At 42.0% G+C, this 16,269-nt stretch overlaps 1 protein-coding gene across 5 annotated transcripts in view; it reads left to right on the top strand.

Moving 5' to 3' along the window:
- LOC146969719 (NACHT, LRR and PYD domains-containing protein 14-like) overlaps positions 1-16,269 on the top strand; it is a 64,944-nt gene that overhangs the window by 39,363 nt on the left and 9,312 nt on the right. For 4 of the 5 annotated variants that reach the window (XM_085804881.1, XM_085804880.1, XM_085804879.1 and 1 more), the window contains exons 9-10: positions 4,354-4,539; positions 6,277-6,450. In XM_085804881.1, coding sequence (XP_085661007.1) covers positions 4,354-4,539; positions 6,277-6,450 — 360 coding nt within the window. The remainder of the gene's footprint in view (positions 1-4,353; positions 4,540-6,276; positions 6,451-16,269) is intronic. The other variant, XM_085804883.1, reaches the window with a different exon arrangement.

Below are 16,269 nucleotides of genomic sequence, written 5' to 3'. Positions count from 1 at the left end.
GTGTTAAAATCTCTCCTGACAGAAGCATCAACATCTTCCACTGTCTGACGGAGATGAAGGACCAGTCAGTTCATCAGGAGATCCAACAGTTCCTGGAGTCAAAGAACAGATCAAAGCAGAAACTCTCTGAGATCCAGTGTTCAGCTCTGGCCTACATGCTGCAGATGTCAGAGCAGGTTCTGGATCAGCTGAACTTGAACAGTTACAAGACATCACCAGAGGGACGACGGAGACTGATCCCAGCTGTGAGGAACTGCAGGAAGGCTGGGTGAGTCCAGACATGATCAATACAATTATTGGGGGCTGTGTTTAGCTCAGTTCGTAGAGCACCCGCCCCATGTGTTTTGGCTATAGTCCTCACTGCAGGCGGCCCCGGTTCGAATCCCGCATCTGCGTGTTGCCCCCCAGCCCCCGCCCCCCCTTCTGCCTCCCATTTCCTGTCTCTCTCTCGACTGTCCTGCCCCTTGAATATGGAGGTATTATCGGGGAAAATGTTTGAGCTTCGCTGTAGTTTTTATTTAGCGAATGCAAAGTCTTTCAGCCAAGCAGTTGCCTCCTGATTTGCTGTGTGGAGGGTGACCAGTCCTCCTCTCAGTCGTTGGAGAGGGCAGGCTTCAATGATGATAGATAGATAGGTAGATAGATAAGCTTTATTTTGGTGTCACTCCACAACACACAATAAAAATCCAGAGACAATATACAAATACAATGTTCATTAGAAAGTGTACTAAATAGATCAGCGCACACCATGTGTTCCATGGTCTGCTCCTCCCCACGAGAGCACAGTGGGCTAGGGCTGCTGCCCCATTTGTGAAGGCTGGCCAAGCACGGGCCATGTCCAGTCCTGAACCTGTTGAGGGTTGACCACTGTCTCCTTGGGAGGTCGGTGCCGGGGACCTGTTTCGTAGGGTCTAACACCAGGTGTTTATTAGGGACCTCCTTGGATGCCCACTCCTTTTTCCAGGCTGATTGGGTGGTGAAGTCAGCTGGTGGAGTGTTCTTCCAGATAGGACGTCTGGATGGGAGTCGAGCAGTGGGTGGGTTAACCTGTTCACGCAGGCCCCCTAGTGGTTGGGACGCCGGCGTCCCAAATCAATAACACATGAACGGCGTCCTTAATATAACGAAAAGTAGGCATGCTGTAATGAAAACTCCACCACAGACCTTTTAAGGACACTTTCGGCAACATGTAGAAAAAAAAATGAAGTTTCTAGGTGCTACGGTTTTTTCACAGCCACTGAAAATGTCTCAAACAATATCAGACTACGGCAGCCCACAAGCGACGTCACGTCAACAACGAAGGTGATTTAAACATATATGTACCATCTGTACACCTCTTCTTTCACCACCAAAAAATCGTATACTGTCATATAAACAAAAGCAAAGCACAAAAATGCAGTTTTTACCCCATTAAAGGTTTAAACAAGCCTGCTCACTCAACACAAACAAACCCGGAAGTCATTTTCGAGTGCCGAAAAAGACGGACATTTGTGAATCATAGACCCACTAAAACACTGAATAAAATTACAAGCTTACCCTTTTTTAAAAGCTGAACATGTGCTCGAAAATAATCCATTGATCGATTTTATCCATCGTGACCAGATAATCCACAGCGTGTTACGTAACTCCGCAGTTCTATTACTACTCGCATTCTCCGTCAGACTGCGCATCCGCTTTGCGCAGCTGGCATCGCCTGTCAATCAAAGTCACGGGGGTGAAAACTTTTTGGTCCAATAGCAGAGACTCTAAGGTGTGACCTGATATATAATGATCCCTGATTGGGCAAAGCTTAAGCCTGCACCCAGCTGGTTCCTGTGGTTCCCTCTCCCCCTAGTGTCAACATGTAAGCAATACAAGTCGACACAAAAAGTGAGTTTTTACTGCCCCAAGTTTAATTAAAATAATAATAAAAGACAAATTAACTATTTCAAATGTCCTTGTTAATTTAAGCCATCACTGATGGTTGTGGGATGTTTACTTCTGGAGTTATAAAGGAAAATAACAATATAATACAGGCGAAAATAGGTAAATTCATGTTTGGATGGGTTTTGGACACTAAATATTCATCCCCATAAATTAAATTTTCAAATGGCATTTTACTTATGTAACTGGTGTTCCTAAAAGCCATCAAGTATGTGATTGGCCCCAATAGGTTATCTGTTGGAAAAAAAAAAAATCTCACTAAAATCTTGCAGTGTGCATTTTAGCCAAATTGGACAATTTTGGACAGGTTTTGCACACTGTACATCGCCAAGGGACACTGTTTGGAAAAACTCTATAGTGCCTCAGTAGTTTTACATATCAACCTAAAATTTGGTACACATGTGGACAGGGAGTGTGTGAACCATATATGTAAAATTCAACCTGTTTTATAATTAGGATTTTGATATATCACCTTTTCACCAAAAATTTCAAACTCGTTTTTTTTTTTTTCCAAAAAAAAAAGTTATTTCAGAAGCCCATTTTTTTATGGAATGACTCAATTCAATATTTTATACATATAGATGTAAAGGGACAAAGGTTGTCTTTCATTTAAGCCATAAACCATAGTTGTGGGATTAGTACTTCTGTGGTTATAAAGCTTTAATTGCAGTGATACAAAAACAGGCGGAAATTGCCAAAAATGGCCTCTGCATGAAGAGGTTAAGGATGTCTTCATGAATTGGTAGGTGAGGGGAGTTTTCAACCTGCCTGTAGTTGAAATAACACAATCTCATATTTATACTAAGCAGCTGAACCCAGTATGGTGCTTATGTTCTACAACTCAAGCGAAATAGAAAAATATGATGTAATTAGTTTTTGGTTTTTTTTGGTCTCGGTCGTGGTCTTGAGCTGGACTAGTCTTGGTCTTGTCTTGGTCTTGATACTCTCTGGTCTTGGTGGTGTCTCGGTCTCGGTTTTGGCGGTCTTGACTACAAGTCTAGCAGGTCGACTGCTCCCAACCAGGATAACAGCTGGGCTTAACTTCTCCTGCTGTTGTATTGGTTCAGTCAGTCTGATCAGAGATCAATGATTCAAATCAGAGATCAATGGTTCAAACCCACAGCTGCTGCACTGAGATCACAATCAGCTGATCCACAATAATAATATGTGACTGGTAGATCAGCATGAACGATCACCTGTAGAGTAGCTCTGCCTCCACGTGGTGGAAGAGAGACCAGACACACAGTGATGGGCTTTATAATTTAATGTTAATTATATATAAATTACACATAAATATATGAAAGTAATACAAATATTTACTTTAACATCATAAACATCAACATCACCCCCTGAACAGGAGAGGGAGGGGCTCAGTGTGATCAGAGTCACTGAGCTACTTTAATCTCCAGCTCAGTGCACGAGGCACCAGAACAGCCTGAAGAATAAAGATCATCAACAACCACCTGTCACTGATCAGTTTGGACCTGCAGCCAAAACTGATCAGGGATCAGCTGTGGATCGATCGATCGATGCAGAGCCTCAAACAGCCTTCAGACAGAGAGGGACAGCACAGCATGATACGACACAACACGACCCAAAGCCTCAGACTGAAGCTGCAGCTGTGAGAGTGATGAAGATCAAACTGAGAGAAGATGAGCTGAAGCTCAGATGTTCATCACATCATCTCGTCCTGTCATCAGATGCATCAACTGTGTTTTTACTGCAGCTTTCATCTCATTTCATTCTGACACGTTTCATATTTTCTCTCTTCACAGACTTGCTGAGTGTCGACTCTCAGAGACTTGGTGTGAAGTCGTGGCCTCGGCTCTGAAGTCCAACCCCTCCCACCTGACAGAACTGGACCTGAGTAGAAACATCCTGAGTGACTCATCAGTGAAGGTTCTGTGTGCTGGACTGGAGAGTCCAAACTGTCGACTGGAGACTCTGAGGTGAGTTCACTGAATGGACCTGTTGGAGTTTCAGGGGCCAGAGGTCACTCAGAGGTCAGTGTGGTGGTGGTGGTGATGATGATGATGATGATGATGATGATGATGATGATGATGATGATGATGATGATGATGATGATGATGATGATGAGCTGCTCTCAGATGAAGCTGCTAACAGAACAGCTGGATCAGCCTCTGTAGCTGAAGCTGAGCAGATGTGATGTAGATCTGAGTTTTCCCTCTTTGCTTGGTTCAGGGTCAAAGGTCAAAGCAGCTTCCCAGTGTGAGAGGTCAGGTTAAAGTCCTGTAGCTAAGAGAACAGTGTTGGTTTGATGATCCCACTGTGGAGACACTGAGGCTCATGAACATCAGCACTGGGCTCCACAGGAAGGAAGCTTCAGCTCATGGTCACATGACAACAAGGTCATCAACGCTGTCAACAAGGAGCTTTGTCCTCTACTCACTGCTTTTATTCTTTATTCAGATTGAGGGGCTGCAGTTTGTCAGAGATCAGCTGTTCTTCTCTGGGCTCAGCTCTGAAGTCCAACCCCTCCCACCTGAGACACCTGAGACACCTGGACCTGACCAACAACAAGAACCTGCAGGATTCAGCAGTGAAGGATCTGAGTGGTTTTCTGGAGAGTCCCGACTGTCGACTGGAGACTCTGAGGTCAGTTCACTGACTGTTACTGTTGTAGATCTGAGATCTTTGATTCACAACTGAACCTGATTGATCTTCACTCAGAACTTGAATCATTGACTTTGATGTGATGAATGAAGGACGTTTGAAATAGTTGTTGTCTCATGTTTCCACTTGTTCTTCTCTCACACTGATAATAGCTATGTTTACATGTGCAAAATTTCTTAATCAGATTAAAAATTTGAGGGATCGGAAAATCAGAATCACTAGGTGCGTTTACATGTACACATATATTCGGAATAAAGGGCTGATCCGAATAAAAATGTGTAATGTAAACACGTCAATTGGAAGATTCTGATCGGATTCGGCTCGATCCGAAAGAAATTCTGTTTGGATCAAGAGGGGTGGTTTATGCCGATCATTATTCCGAACGAGGTCCATGTAAACACTTATTCCGATCGTTACTGCCTTTCCCACTAGAGCGACACGGCTGTACACGGTTCTACTCTGTTCTTATTTATTTAGCCTATTAATTTTTGCTTTTACACACTCTAGTGTGACGTCCGACAGGAATCAAACCCGCTAAGTTTAAAAACACCCTGGCAGCAGTGCACACTGATCTACTGAGACTTGTTATTCTGTCACCTGAGTTAACGAGGTGGACGAGTGAGTTTGGAGCTGATGAGAGGAGAGAAAAAAGAGAGCGAGTAGTAGGCTACTGACCCGATATTGCTGTGTATCTCGCTTTCAGAGTAATCCTGCTTCTTTCCCCGCTCTCTGTCCGTTGTCTTCACTGTCTTCCACTGACGTAACTCCCCAAATTTCCAGAGCGCACAGGGCTAATTAATATGCACGTGCTGACCATATATGGTTGTGTTTGGGCGTATAGAGGGCGGGATATGGCGTGTTCACATCCGTACTTTTCATGGGTACGGTGAGATTTATCAATGGCAGGAACAGTAGTAGTAGTAGCTACACGTTGCTGAGTCTGCTTAATAACGATATAGGAGTACAGCAACAGCTCTTAAATCTGGTGCAGGTCCATTTTGATACTAAATGGGATAAGTTGAGCCACTTTCGTGTTTATTGCAGTACAGGAAGTACAGCTCTTCTTCTGCTGTTGTTTTAGGGAAAAAGACAGCTCTGCATGTCAAAATGCTGTTATTCTGAATAAAGCTTGGTGCATGTGTACGCACGTCATGATCGGATTATTTGATTTTGAGCCCATGTAAACAGTGGATTCGGATTTTCCGATCCCTCAAATTTTTAATCTGATTAAGAAATTTTGCGCATGTAAACATAGCTACTGTTTACATGGGCGCAAAATCAAATAATCCTCTCGTCGGACGTCACACTAGAGTGTGTACAAGCAAAAAAATAATGACTAAATAAAAACTGAGTAGAACCGTGCCCAGTCGTGTAGCGCTAGTGGGAAAGGAACTAATAACCCCAATAACCCCCAAACAGGAAGTAACGATCGGAATACGTGTTTACATGGACGCGGTTCGGAATAACGATCTGCATAAACCACCCCTCTCGATCCGAATCGAGTCGAATCCGATCAGAATCTTCCAATTGACGTGTTTACATGACACATGTTTATTCAGATCAGCCCTTTATTCTGAATATTTGTGTCCATATAAACGCAAAGAGTGACTCTTCACTTTCAGATCATTTCACTACATAGTCATCAATAATCAATAATCTGATCACTTCAGGTGTGTGTGTGTGAGCTGATCAGTTTATCTGCTTTTATTCTTTATTCAGATTGAAGAGCTGCAGTTTGTCAGAGATCAGCTGTTCTTCTCTGGGCTCAGCTCTGAAGTCCAACCCCTCCCACCTGAGAGAACTGGACCTGGGTGACAACAACAAGCTGCAGAATTCAGGAGTGAATCTGAGTGGTTTTCTGGAGAGTCCAGACTGTAGACTGGAGACTCTGAGGTCAGACTCTGTTTTATTTCTGTGCTCAGATGAATGTGATGTGAAAGTTGTGTTGACCAGTGTTGGGAAAGTTCACTTTCTACATGAACTAGTTCAAAGTTCAGTTCACAAATTTTAAAATGAACTAGTTCAGTTCATAGTTCATAAGTCAAAATTTTGAACTAAAACAAAAAATTACAAAAACATACATCTGACGGTGCTGATGAAGATCTGACGGAGCTGACGGAGTTGACAAAATTGTATTTGCATTTCTGATCAATGAGCAAAAGCTTTTTTAAACAGATGGAAGTGACACTAAATTAAGAAATAGCAATCCCTTGTCTTAATGAACATATTTTTAATTCAACTATGATAAACAAAACTGTAAATACACCATTTCAAACTACAACAAATTGCACTTCTTCATTTTGTACTCCGAAGCCCTTCTATAATGTCACATTATCTAGCATTTGATTGGAAGATGTGTCTGTTTTGGACATATCTGCCACAGATAACACTGTACTGCATATATTACACTAATGACGGTGGAAAGGCAGGGTTTTGCACACTGTCCGAGTCAGAGAGACTGGATGCTGTGGCATTCTGGACACAGATCCTATGGATCATGTCTTAAAATATATCAAGACAAAATTACCACAGGTGCACTTTTGGTATGATGGTCCAAGTAAACTTGTTTGAAAAAGCAACACTGAACTTCTTCCCTGCTCTAAGAAGTGTGTATATTTTCAATAGTGAAAACTACACACTGTACCTTTAAAATTTTACATCAATCAATAAATCAAACATGTAGACAAGTGCTATATATAACACATGTGCTGGAAAGTCATCCAATAATAAGCAAATAGAAAAGAGAAGAAAATGATTCAATAAGCAGACCACAGTCTGGCCATGCTCTACAAATCATAAGTATATTGTAAAATAATGTAATGGCATGCTATATACCTACATTAATGTGCAGATAAACCCCTAAAATAACATTCTATTCCTTTACTATATTTGAAAATAGTATAATATTAGCACATTTAAGCAGTTATTGGTGGATTTGTCAACTCGGTCAGCTTACATGTCAACTCCGTCAGACAGAAAACCTGACGGAGTTGACTCTGACGGAGTTGACGAAATGGCATGTTTTTTTCCTTCTGAAGAAAAAAGCCCTGCAGCTAGCTAGCTAGTTTTTTGGCTATTGCTACCTGTCTCCATAATCTCAATAAAATACTTTCATTGAGTTCAGTATGGTTTAAAAAAAGTATCATAAGGGAGAGATGGTGTTGACATGCTCCGGCTGTGACCATAGGAAAATTGACATTGTTCATCTAAAATATCAAAAATTGACATCTTGACCAGACCATGTGTGGTATTGATGCATTCACCACAGCCAGGAGAATGAAAAGGGATCATCAGGGGATAGCTGGCCATGCTATTGCCTGATTTAATGAGGTTTATGAAAAAATCTGACGGAGTTGACGGAAACAGAGGACACAACTTTGATGGGCAGATTTCTGTGGAAAATATTTTTAGATGTTCATGGCATGCATTGTTTTATACATTTATAACCCTTATCTTTGATTTGATATAAATGTTTTCACAATTGTAGAGGTTTTTAAAGTTTTTTGGGGCTGGTGAATATTGTGACCTATTGCTGAGGACAAGAGAAATAACATGGGCCGTCTGACCACTGGTCATATAATTAAACAAATATCCCCCAAAAAAGGAATTATCTATGCTAAAACATAACATCAGTATTCACAATTCATTTAGATCTAACTTTGTGAGTATGTGAATCATTATTTATTTCTTTATTTTTGATATAAATAAGACTTTTCTATGTGGGACATGTTTTGTCCGGACTCTCAAGAATCAGTGAGCTATTATTTTTCAAAATTATTGCCTCAGCCCGTATTTAACCACAGACAGCTATTATTGTAGCAGTTTTAACCAGTATTAGTTATAGTTACTACCAGTGGCGGCTGGTGAAAAATATTCTAGGTGGGGCTGTTCGTCCCTGAAGTTTTTGGTGACCCTCTTGATAAAAGAACCCCATACCCATTTTTAGGGATAAACATTAATTATTTATTTGCCTTCATAAATCAGCAGTTTGACAGATAATGACAATGAACAAACAGTAGTCTTTCACTGGTGGCACACAGTGGACCTGAAATATATTAGCAAATACTCTTTATACAAAAATATGGTTATTAAAAGGCATGTGTATGATGTAACCTACAGCAGTGATTAATGTTAACTATAGACAAAGTGTGACAGGAACACTATAGGAGGAGCATAACGTGATAAAGTTTGGTCTGACCTTGCTGATGTGAGATGTTAACTTAACTGCTGCATTATCAGGTTTGATGACGAGTCTAACTATGAACATAACGTACTGGTCACACCTGTAAACATATTGAACAGTGCTGCAGCCTGATGCTTCGCATCACAGACGTCCTGTCACAGCCTGGGTGATTAGTTTCCCCTGGTGTCACTCAGGAATAACAGTGTCCAGTCCAGTGTCCCAGAAGCTGGATGAACTAATAAAAACGCTCTGGGACGAGCTGTGAACGCACCGCGGACGAACCAACAGCATGTAGTCCAGAAGTTGTCTCCGAGCATCAAGAGAGAGCAGTCTCTGACGTGCCGGTTAACGGTGCTCCGGTCCTCCGGTGCTCCTCTCACACACTACGGCCTCCTGTCACATCATAACAGCCTCCCGCCACCGGCCCACAGAGTTTTATCCACCGATTCATTGTATTTCCTCACCGTGAAACTGTGTTTTTCATCCAGCTGTGAAGCTCTGCTGCTAGTCCTGACTTCTGCCTAGCTTGGCTAACGTTAGCTGACAGCAGCACCGTTCATGTGTCCCTTGAGAGTTCATGTTTTGTAATCCGTTCAGATAAATAGGTCTCTAACTCCAGTAACAGTCCGTGTGGTATCTGTCCTCACTGTTTTAAAAAAGTAAATTACACGGGAAACAGAATTTGAAACTGATGAAAACTCCGTAGCCATCCTGCTACCGAGGACAGCTCCTCGGTTAATTTCCCCCTCGATTTCTGGTTGCCACGGGAGACCAAACTATTTGGTTTGGGGCGATATTTTCTGCGCCCCAAAGGCATAAAATCCGACGACGCTGATTGGCTAAATTACCTGTTGCTCCGTATATTTTTTACTTAGCAACAGTCACTGATTGGCTGAGCCGGTACACTGCTCGGGCGACTTCTCCAGCGCCCCAGACACAGAGCGATAGATATAACAGAGACAGTAAATGAACCTGTAGGCAAATTAGCCTCTAAATAATGGTTTTATTTTATATACAGCTCGATTTTAAGAATTCCTATCACATTCACAGGTACAATAAGAAAAAAATATTAATTTTAAATTATTATTTTGGAAAAAATAATAATCATTAAAATTCGCTTTTCATCAGGGGGGGGCGGCGCCCGAGCGCCCTCTATTGACCAGCCGCCACTGGTTACTACTTTACTTTCTCCCAAAAGTAACTGAGTTAGAACATGACAAATACCAGAGTCCAATGTGTGTACATTTGTAGACTATTTGACGGATTATAAAATAAATAGAGTATCTTTGCTTTTACTAACCAACTGGGTCAGTATTCCTCCACACAGACAGGCTCCGCGATGCGCTGTATCACTCCGCCTCTTCCATGCGCCGCTGATCCAAACAGCTGATAGGTGTTGCCAGATTGGCTGTTTTTTTCTGCTACATATTAAGGCCTGATTTTTGCCTGGAAGGCTCTATAGAAATCTGGCACACTCCTGAACGAAGTCATTCTTTGAGAGAGCACCGTTCACAAACGCCAGAATGAACGCGTTCACAATAACGTTCATCATGCGGAAATACAGTACGTTCAGTTCACGTTCTCCCAAAATATGAACGAGTTCATGAACGATCGTTCATTGAACGCGTTCAGGCAGGGGCGCCGCTAGGGATTTTGGGCCCCATGAAAAGAATCTTTACAGGGCCCCCAACACAGCGGCAAAATTTTTTGATGCTATTTTACATACAATTATGCATTTTAATGGTATTTTTGACTATCATTACCATATTTGTGAAAGAAGAACAGCATGACAGTTGACATGTACAGTAGGGGAAGAACTGAGCACTCTGAATACAATGGAATTCATTTTGAGTCATTTATTTGCTGCACCACTGATTCTTAAATTGGAAATAAACTCTTCCATGAAAAAATAGCAATTATAATCAGTGGAGAGAAAAAAATCTCAGCAAAAACAAAAACGCCATCAGAATACAAAATGGTCATATATGATTTCTCATCATTTAAGTAGAACTTAATATATGAAAGAATGGCAAATATAATATAACGTTACCAACTGAGTCAAGCTTCCTTTTGCAACCTTTCAATCACTGGTCCTTGCTCAACTCTTCTCACCAAAAGCCCAACGCCGAGCCTTCTCATGTGCAAAATCACTTATCAGGTCTTTGAAGTCCAGCTTTCTAGCCAACTGACTCTCAATTGACAGCATGGCAAGACTGCAAAGTCTTTCCTGAGACATTGTGGACCTCAAATAGTTTTTTTTAAAATCATTTTTAGTTTACTGAACGCTCTCTCACCACCAGCAACAGTAACTGGCCGGGTGCAAAATATGCGCAAGGCGATGCACACTTCTCCAAAGATGCTTTGCAGCTGCAGCTTACAAATTGCATTCAGGAGTTCAAGAGGGGACAGGTTAGGGGGGAAGTTGGCTGCATATACACTGTTTAGGTGTCTTACTTGATTTTCAAAATCAGGAGTAAGATCACTAGAATACTTTGTGATCAGTGGTTGGCACACAGAAGAGATTTTGCCCTCACTAATCTGCCCAACTTTCAGAACAGCAGAAAACTCGTTGACAATATGTGCAATGCCCTGGAACCTAGTGTCCAAGTCACTGATGATACTGTCCATGGCTATATAAAACACAGTGTTCCGAAACACTGTTTCTGAACTCTCCTGAGTTGTCTCCTCTTCAGCGGTTTCATCATGGAATCTCCGCCTTTTCTTCTGGCGGCTGGACTCCTTGCTTAACTGAGGTGTAACATTAATTTCCCCAGCTATCAACTTTGCCTCAGCTAGGAGAGTGTCCCATGCATCTCTTAGAGACTGCATCTCTTCTGTCAAGTCTCTGATATTGGCTGTTTCTATGTCAAGTGATATTTTTCCTGACTGGAGAATAACATTCCTGTCCTGTACTTTGCAGTACCTTCAGCCAGACAGTGAGAAGAACAACAGCATCAAATGACATGAAGTATTTCCTCAAACCATTAGCTTCTGATCTTGCTTCACTGGTGAGACTGCATGTCATAACTATGCTATCAAGGGATTTGAGGACAGAAGGTAGGTGCTTTGCCACAGGTTTAACAGCCTCAATCCTTGCACTCCAGCGGGTATCAGATAGGCGATGCAATGAGCAACCTGTTTGCTCTTTATAGATGGCCCAACGCTCTGGGCTGCCACTTACAAATGTGTACAGGCGATTTATGCAGCCGAAAAATGTGGATACCTCTGGGCTTGACTGTGCAGCATGCACACCAACAAGATTTAATGTGTGGGAGGCACATGGTGAATAAGTAGCCAGCTTGTTTTTCTTCAGTATTTGAGCTTGGACTCCCTTTATTTTCCCTGACATGTTAGCCCCGTTGTCATAGCCCTGCCCTCTGCAATCACCGATGTCTATCCCATGGTCACGAAGAACTGCATCAATCATCTCTGCGATCTCACTCCCCGTCTTTTTGTGAAAATCCCTGAATTCAAGGAACCTTTCCGTAATTTCCCACTCATCTTTTTCTTTGTCATATTTAACATACCGTAGTAGCACCACATTTTGCTCCGTATGAGAAATGTCTGGTGTGGCATCACAGATGACAGCATAATATATGGCATCCTCCCGTTCCTGCAGAATTCTTTTCAGAACTCGTCGTCCACATAAGTTGATAAACTCATTCTGACTGTCAGAGCTAAGATAATGTGTTAGCCTGGTTCCTTTTCCTTCTTTTTGTTTTTGTTTGTTGTCCCTGATTTTTTGAAAGTGCTCTTTCAGCAGAGGATCATAATGTGACAAGAGCTCCAGTGTGCCTAGGAAATTGCCATTATGAATGTCATCTAGGTCTTTGGTTTTGCCCCTGAAAGGCAGGTTTCTTGAGGCCAAGTGTAGGGTTACGTCTAAGAGTCTCTCCAAGATGGCTCTATTTTTCTCTATTTCTGTTTGCAACTCCTTATTTAACAGAGAATCCACACCTCTATCTTTCATTACAGATCCTTGCAGATTTTTCCATCTTAAGTAGCAATTTCTATGTGCCTCACTCCTCTCATGGACTGGGAATTTATTGTACATTCAACGCCACTTCACATCACACATTTTATACCCATTTTGACTGGTCAGTGCACTAGTGGAAGGCTTTTTCTGTACATGGGAGAAAAGCACACATGGTATGCAATAAAGTGAATTATTACTTTGACTAAAAGTCAGCCAGTCTCTGTTTACCTTTTCTCTTTTATTTGCTGCCTTTGTATAATTCAGGTAGTCAGGGAATGGCTTCCCCTTTGAATCACATGGCATTTCTACTTCTTTCTCTCTCATGGCCAATTTCCTTACTATCTTCTCCCTATCCTGATCAGTTAAAGCTGCTGGCCAGAAACCAGGGTCATCAGTCAAATGATCTTCTTCCCTTTCAAAGACCTGAACATCAGCTTGTTGTTCTTCCTGCCTCTCTGTTGTCTTTCTGGCTCTTTCTGTATTCAGTCCATCCTCCTCTGAATTCCTTTCAACTTCTTCGCCCTCACTCTCTGTCGCCTGTGTTTCTGCACTCTCACTGTCATCTGTACCCTCTTCCATCTCTTCCTCCACTTCCTCCACATCCCTCCCTGACAAACCAGAAGAGGGTCCTGGACCTGGCTCTGTAGAGTGTACATGACATACATTCATTATATAGGATTTCCTATAATATAACTATTTGTAATAGCATAGTCACCATCATGTAAACTTCTCAGATTGGACTGAGAGCAGTCACCCCAGTCTGCTGCACACACCACAGATGTTCTCCTCTGTTCTTACTGCACGTCTTCTATTTCATTTTTTAAAAGGGTTTATGCTTTTTAAACCATTAAAATTGTTCAAAATGCCTTTTATTTAATTCATTTTAATTAATGAATTACCTTCATCTTTGTATTGTTTTGAGACTGTAGTAAAATGTATTATATTTTGTATTATATTATCTATTATGTAGTATTATTATTATTATTATTATTATTATTATTATTATTTCAACACACACAGCTGCTCACCTCCTTCCTCATGTGGGGGCACTGGGGCTGATTCAGGGGCAGGGGGAGTTGGGGGCTGACAGACAGCTGCTGCAGCTTCTGGTGCACTTGACTCTGTTCAGAATGAGGCATCATTTTGACAGAGGGGAGATCAACTATTATTGAATAAGAACAGCTTGATAAATGTTTGACTGGATTGATTATTTAACTAATATAGCAGTAAAATGTAAAAATCCAGAGTTTTCTTGAGCTAACATGATGAGAAAAGTGAGCTAGCTTATAGACCACAGACAGGGACAAAGTTAATATCCATAACTTTCCACCACAACAAACCCACCTTTTTTTTGGAAATACTGGGTGACATATTGTCGACCCTTCAACTCCTTCTCCTCTCTTAATTTCTTTTCCTTTCTTTTTTGGCTGCCTGCTATTTGAGGCCTACTGCCGTCTCCACCTCTTTGCCGCTGTGGCGCTGTCTGTGACAAATCGCCGGTGCGCTACCTGGCTGCAGCTGATCCAGTCGGACTGAACCATTTTACGTAAATAGAGGGGGGGAAGGGGGGGCCCTGCAGGGGTTGATGCTTCCAAAACAAATAAAGGTATTGTTACCAGGACATGGAAAATAAAACATGTGTGATTATATGTTAGTTAATAACTTAGTGTCATTATTTTTTCTGTATTATAATTTCATCATCATTAGGGGCCTCTTTGGGCCCCCCTCCATCATGGGCCCCTAGAATCCGTCTCCTTTACCCCCCCTTTTCGGCGCCCCTGCGTTCAGGCACAACACTGGTGTTGACACTGAGCTGCAGACATACACCGAATCGGCAACCAAGGAAACGTCACTTCCGGTCAGAGCCTTAGGGGAAAACAAACCGAATCCCCCATACACATACGTGTGAAAACGCAGCATTTTAAACCTTTGTCAAACGCTTGTCCGCTGTCATGTCTTAGTTTGAATCATTTGTATCTGCTGACAAAGAGCCAGATATTAAAAAACTCATCACCATCTGGGTCGATTGTTGTCCGTACATTTTTAAATATTGGCTCTTTCACAGTCAGTCACATACGTCTGTCTATGGAGGAACTGTTTGTCTTCCCCCACGGCTCTGACGTTCCCTTGGTCGCCGCCACCGGCTCTAGACACTCGGAGACAACGCCTAAGAGTTGTTGTGAACCATTTTGCACTGCAAATAAATTGAAAAACCACAACCTGAACTTTTATATCTTACCCAACCATGTAACGGCTCTGACCAGAAGTGACGTTTCCTTGTTTGCTGACTCGGTGTAGACCGATGATATAATACATCCATGGTGTAGACTGACTGTGAAAGACCCAATATTTTAAAATGTACGGACAACAATCGACCTGGATCGTGATGAGTTTTTAATCTCTAGCTCTTTGTCAGCAGATACAAGTGATTCAAACTAAGACCTGACAGTGGACAAGTGTTAGACAAAGGTTTAAAATGCCGCGTTTTTACACGTATATGTAGGCTATGAGGGAATCGGTTTGTTTTCTCCCATGGCTCTGACCAGAAGTGACGTTTCCTTGGTTGGTGAAACATTCAAAGCTAACATCCCATAATAAGCTGGTCAGTGCGCTGGTTTCAGCTCTGTGAAGAAGTTTGAGCAGGTTCAGTCTGTGAAGTCAGTCAGAAGGTTTTTGTCTCTGAGCTTCATTCAACATGTTTCTCTATGTTTGTTGTCATGGCAACAGAGTTCAGCCTCACATATTTGTTGTCATGGCAACAGAGTTGTTGTCTTTAAAACTTGAGCGTGGTCAGTAAACCTCTGATCAATGTGGCTGCTCAACATGAGTTTGTCTGGATGGAGCCACAGGTGGAGCTGACAGGTGAAGAGGCGGAGTCAGCAGCAGCTTCTCATGAATATTAATGAGCTGTTTTCTCTCTATGTGACTGTTTAACTCTTCCGCGACCATTGACGAGTAAACTCGTCAAAACCGTTTTTTTTTTTTTACAGATTATGATAATCAGTGTTGAGACTAACGCCGTTAGAATAAACGCGATTACGTAACGCCGTTACATTCCTCTGTAATTTGTAATCTAATTAATTACTTTATCCAGCGTTACTAACGCCGTTTCCGTTACTAACATGACTTGTGTTGCCGTTACTAAAATCGGGGCCGCAGCGCGATCATGGTAAAAAAAAAAAAAGCCTGCAGCCAGCATGAGTTCTAGGCTATTGTTTTTTCTTTTCTTCCTTTCCTCCTCCTCACTTCATAAGCGGGCTGCAGAGTAGAGAGCACACTAGTACAACACGGTTTCGATAAATACCAAGGATAAGACAGGTCATGTTTTGCGGATATGGAACAAGGAAGTAACTGACTTGACGATGTATAGCTGCGTGACGTCATTGACGAATCCTTGTAGGAGTTTATTTTACACACAAACCGACGTAGCTTCTGTGCGGCGCACACACACAACTTTCGACCGGTAAAACCAAAGTGATAGACAGAGAAGAAATGGCGAGTACAGAAGAGGAGGATAAAGTGGGAAAGTCGGCGTTTAGCAAGTGTAAATATA

Source organism: Trachurus japonicus, chromosome 17 (assembly GCF_045865225.1).
Source record: "Trachurus japonicus isolate A0001 chromosome 17, Traja_1.0".
NCBI lineage: Eukaryota > Metazoa > Chordata > Actinopteri > Carangiformes > Carangidae > Trachurus > Trachurus japonicus.
This window is presented reverse-complemented; position numbering and strand designations above follow the sequence as displayed.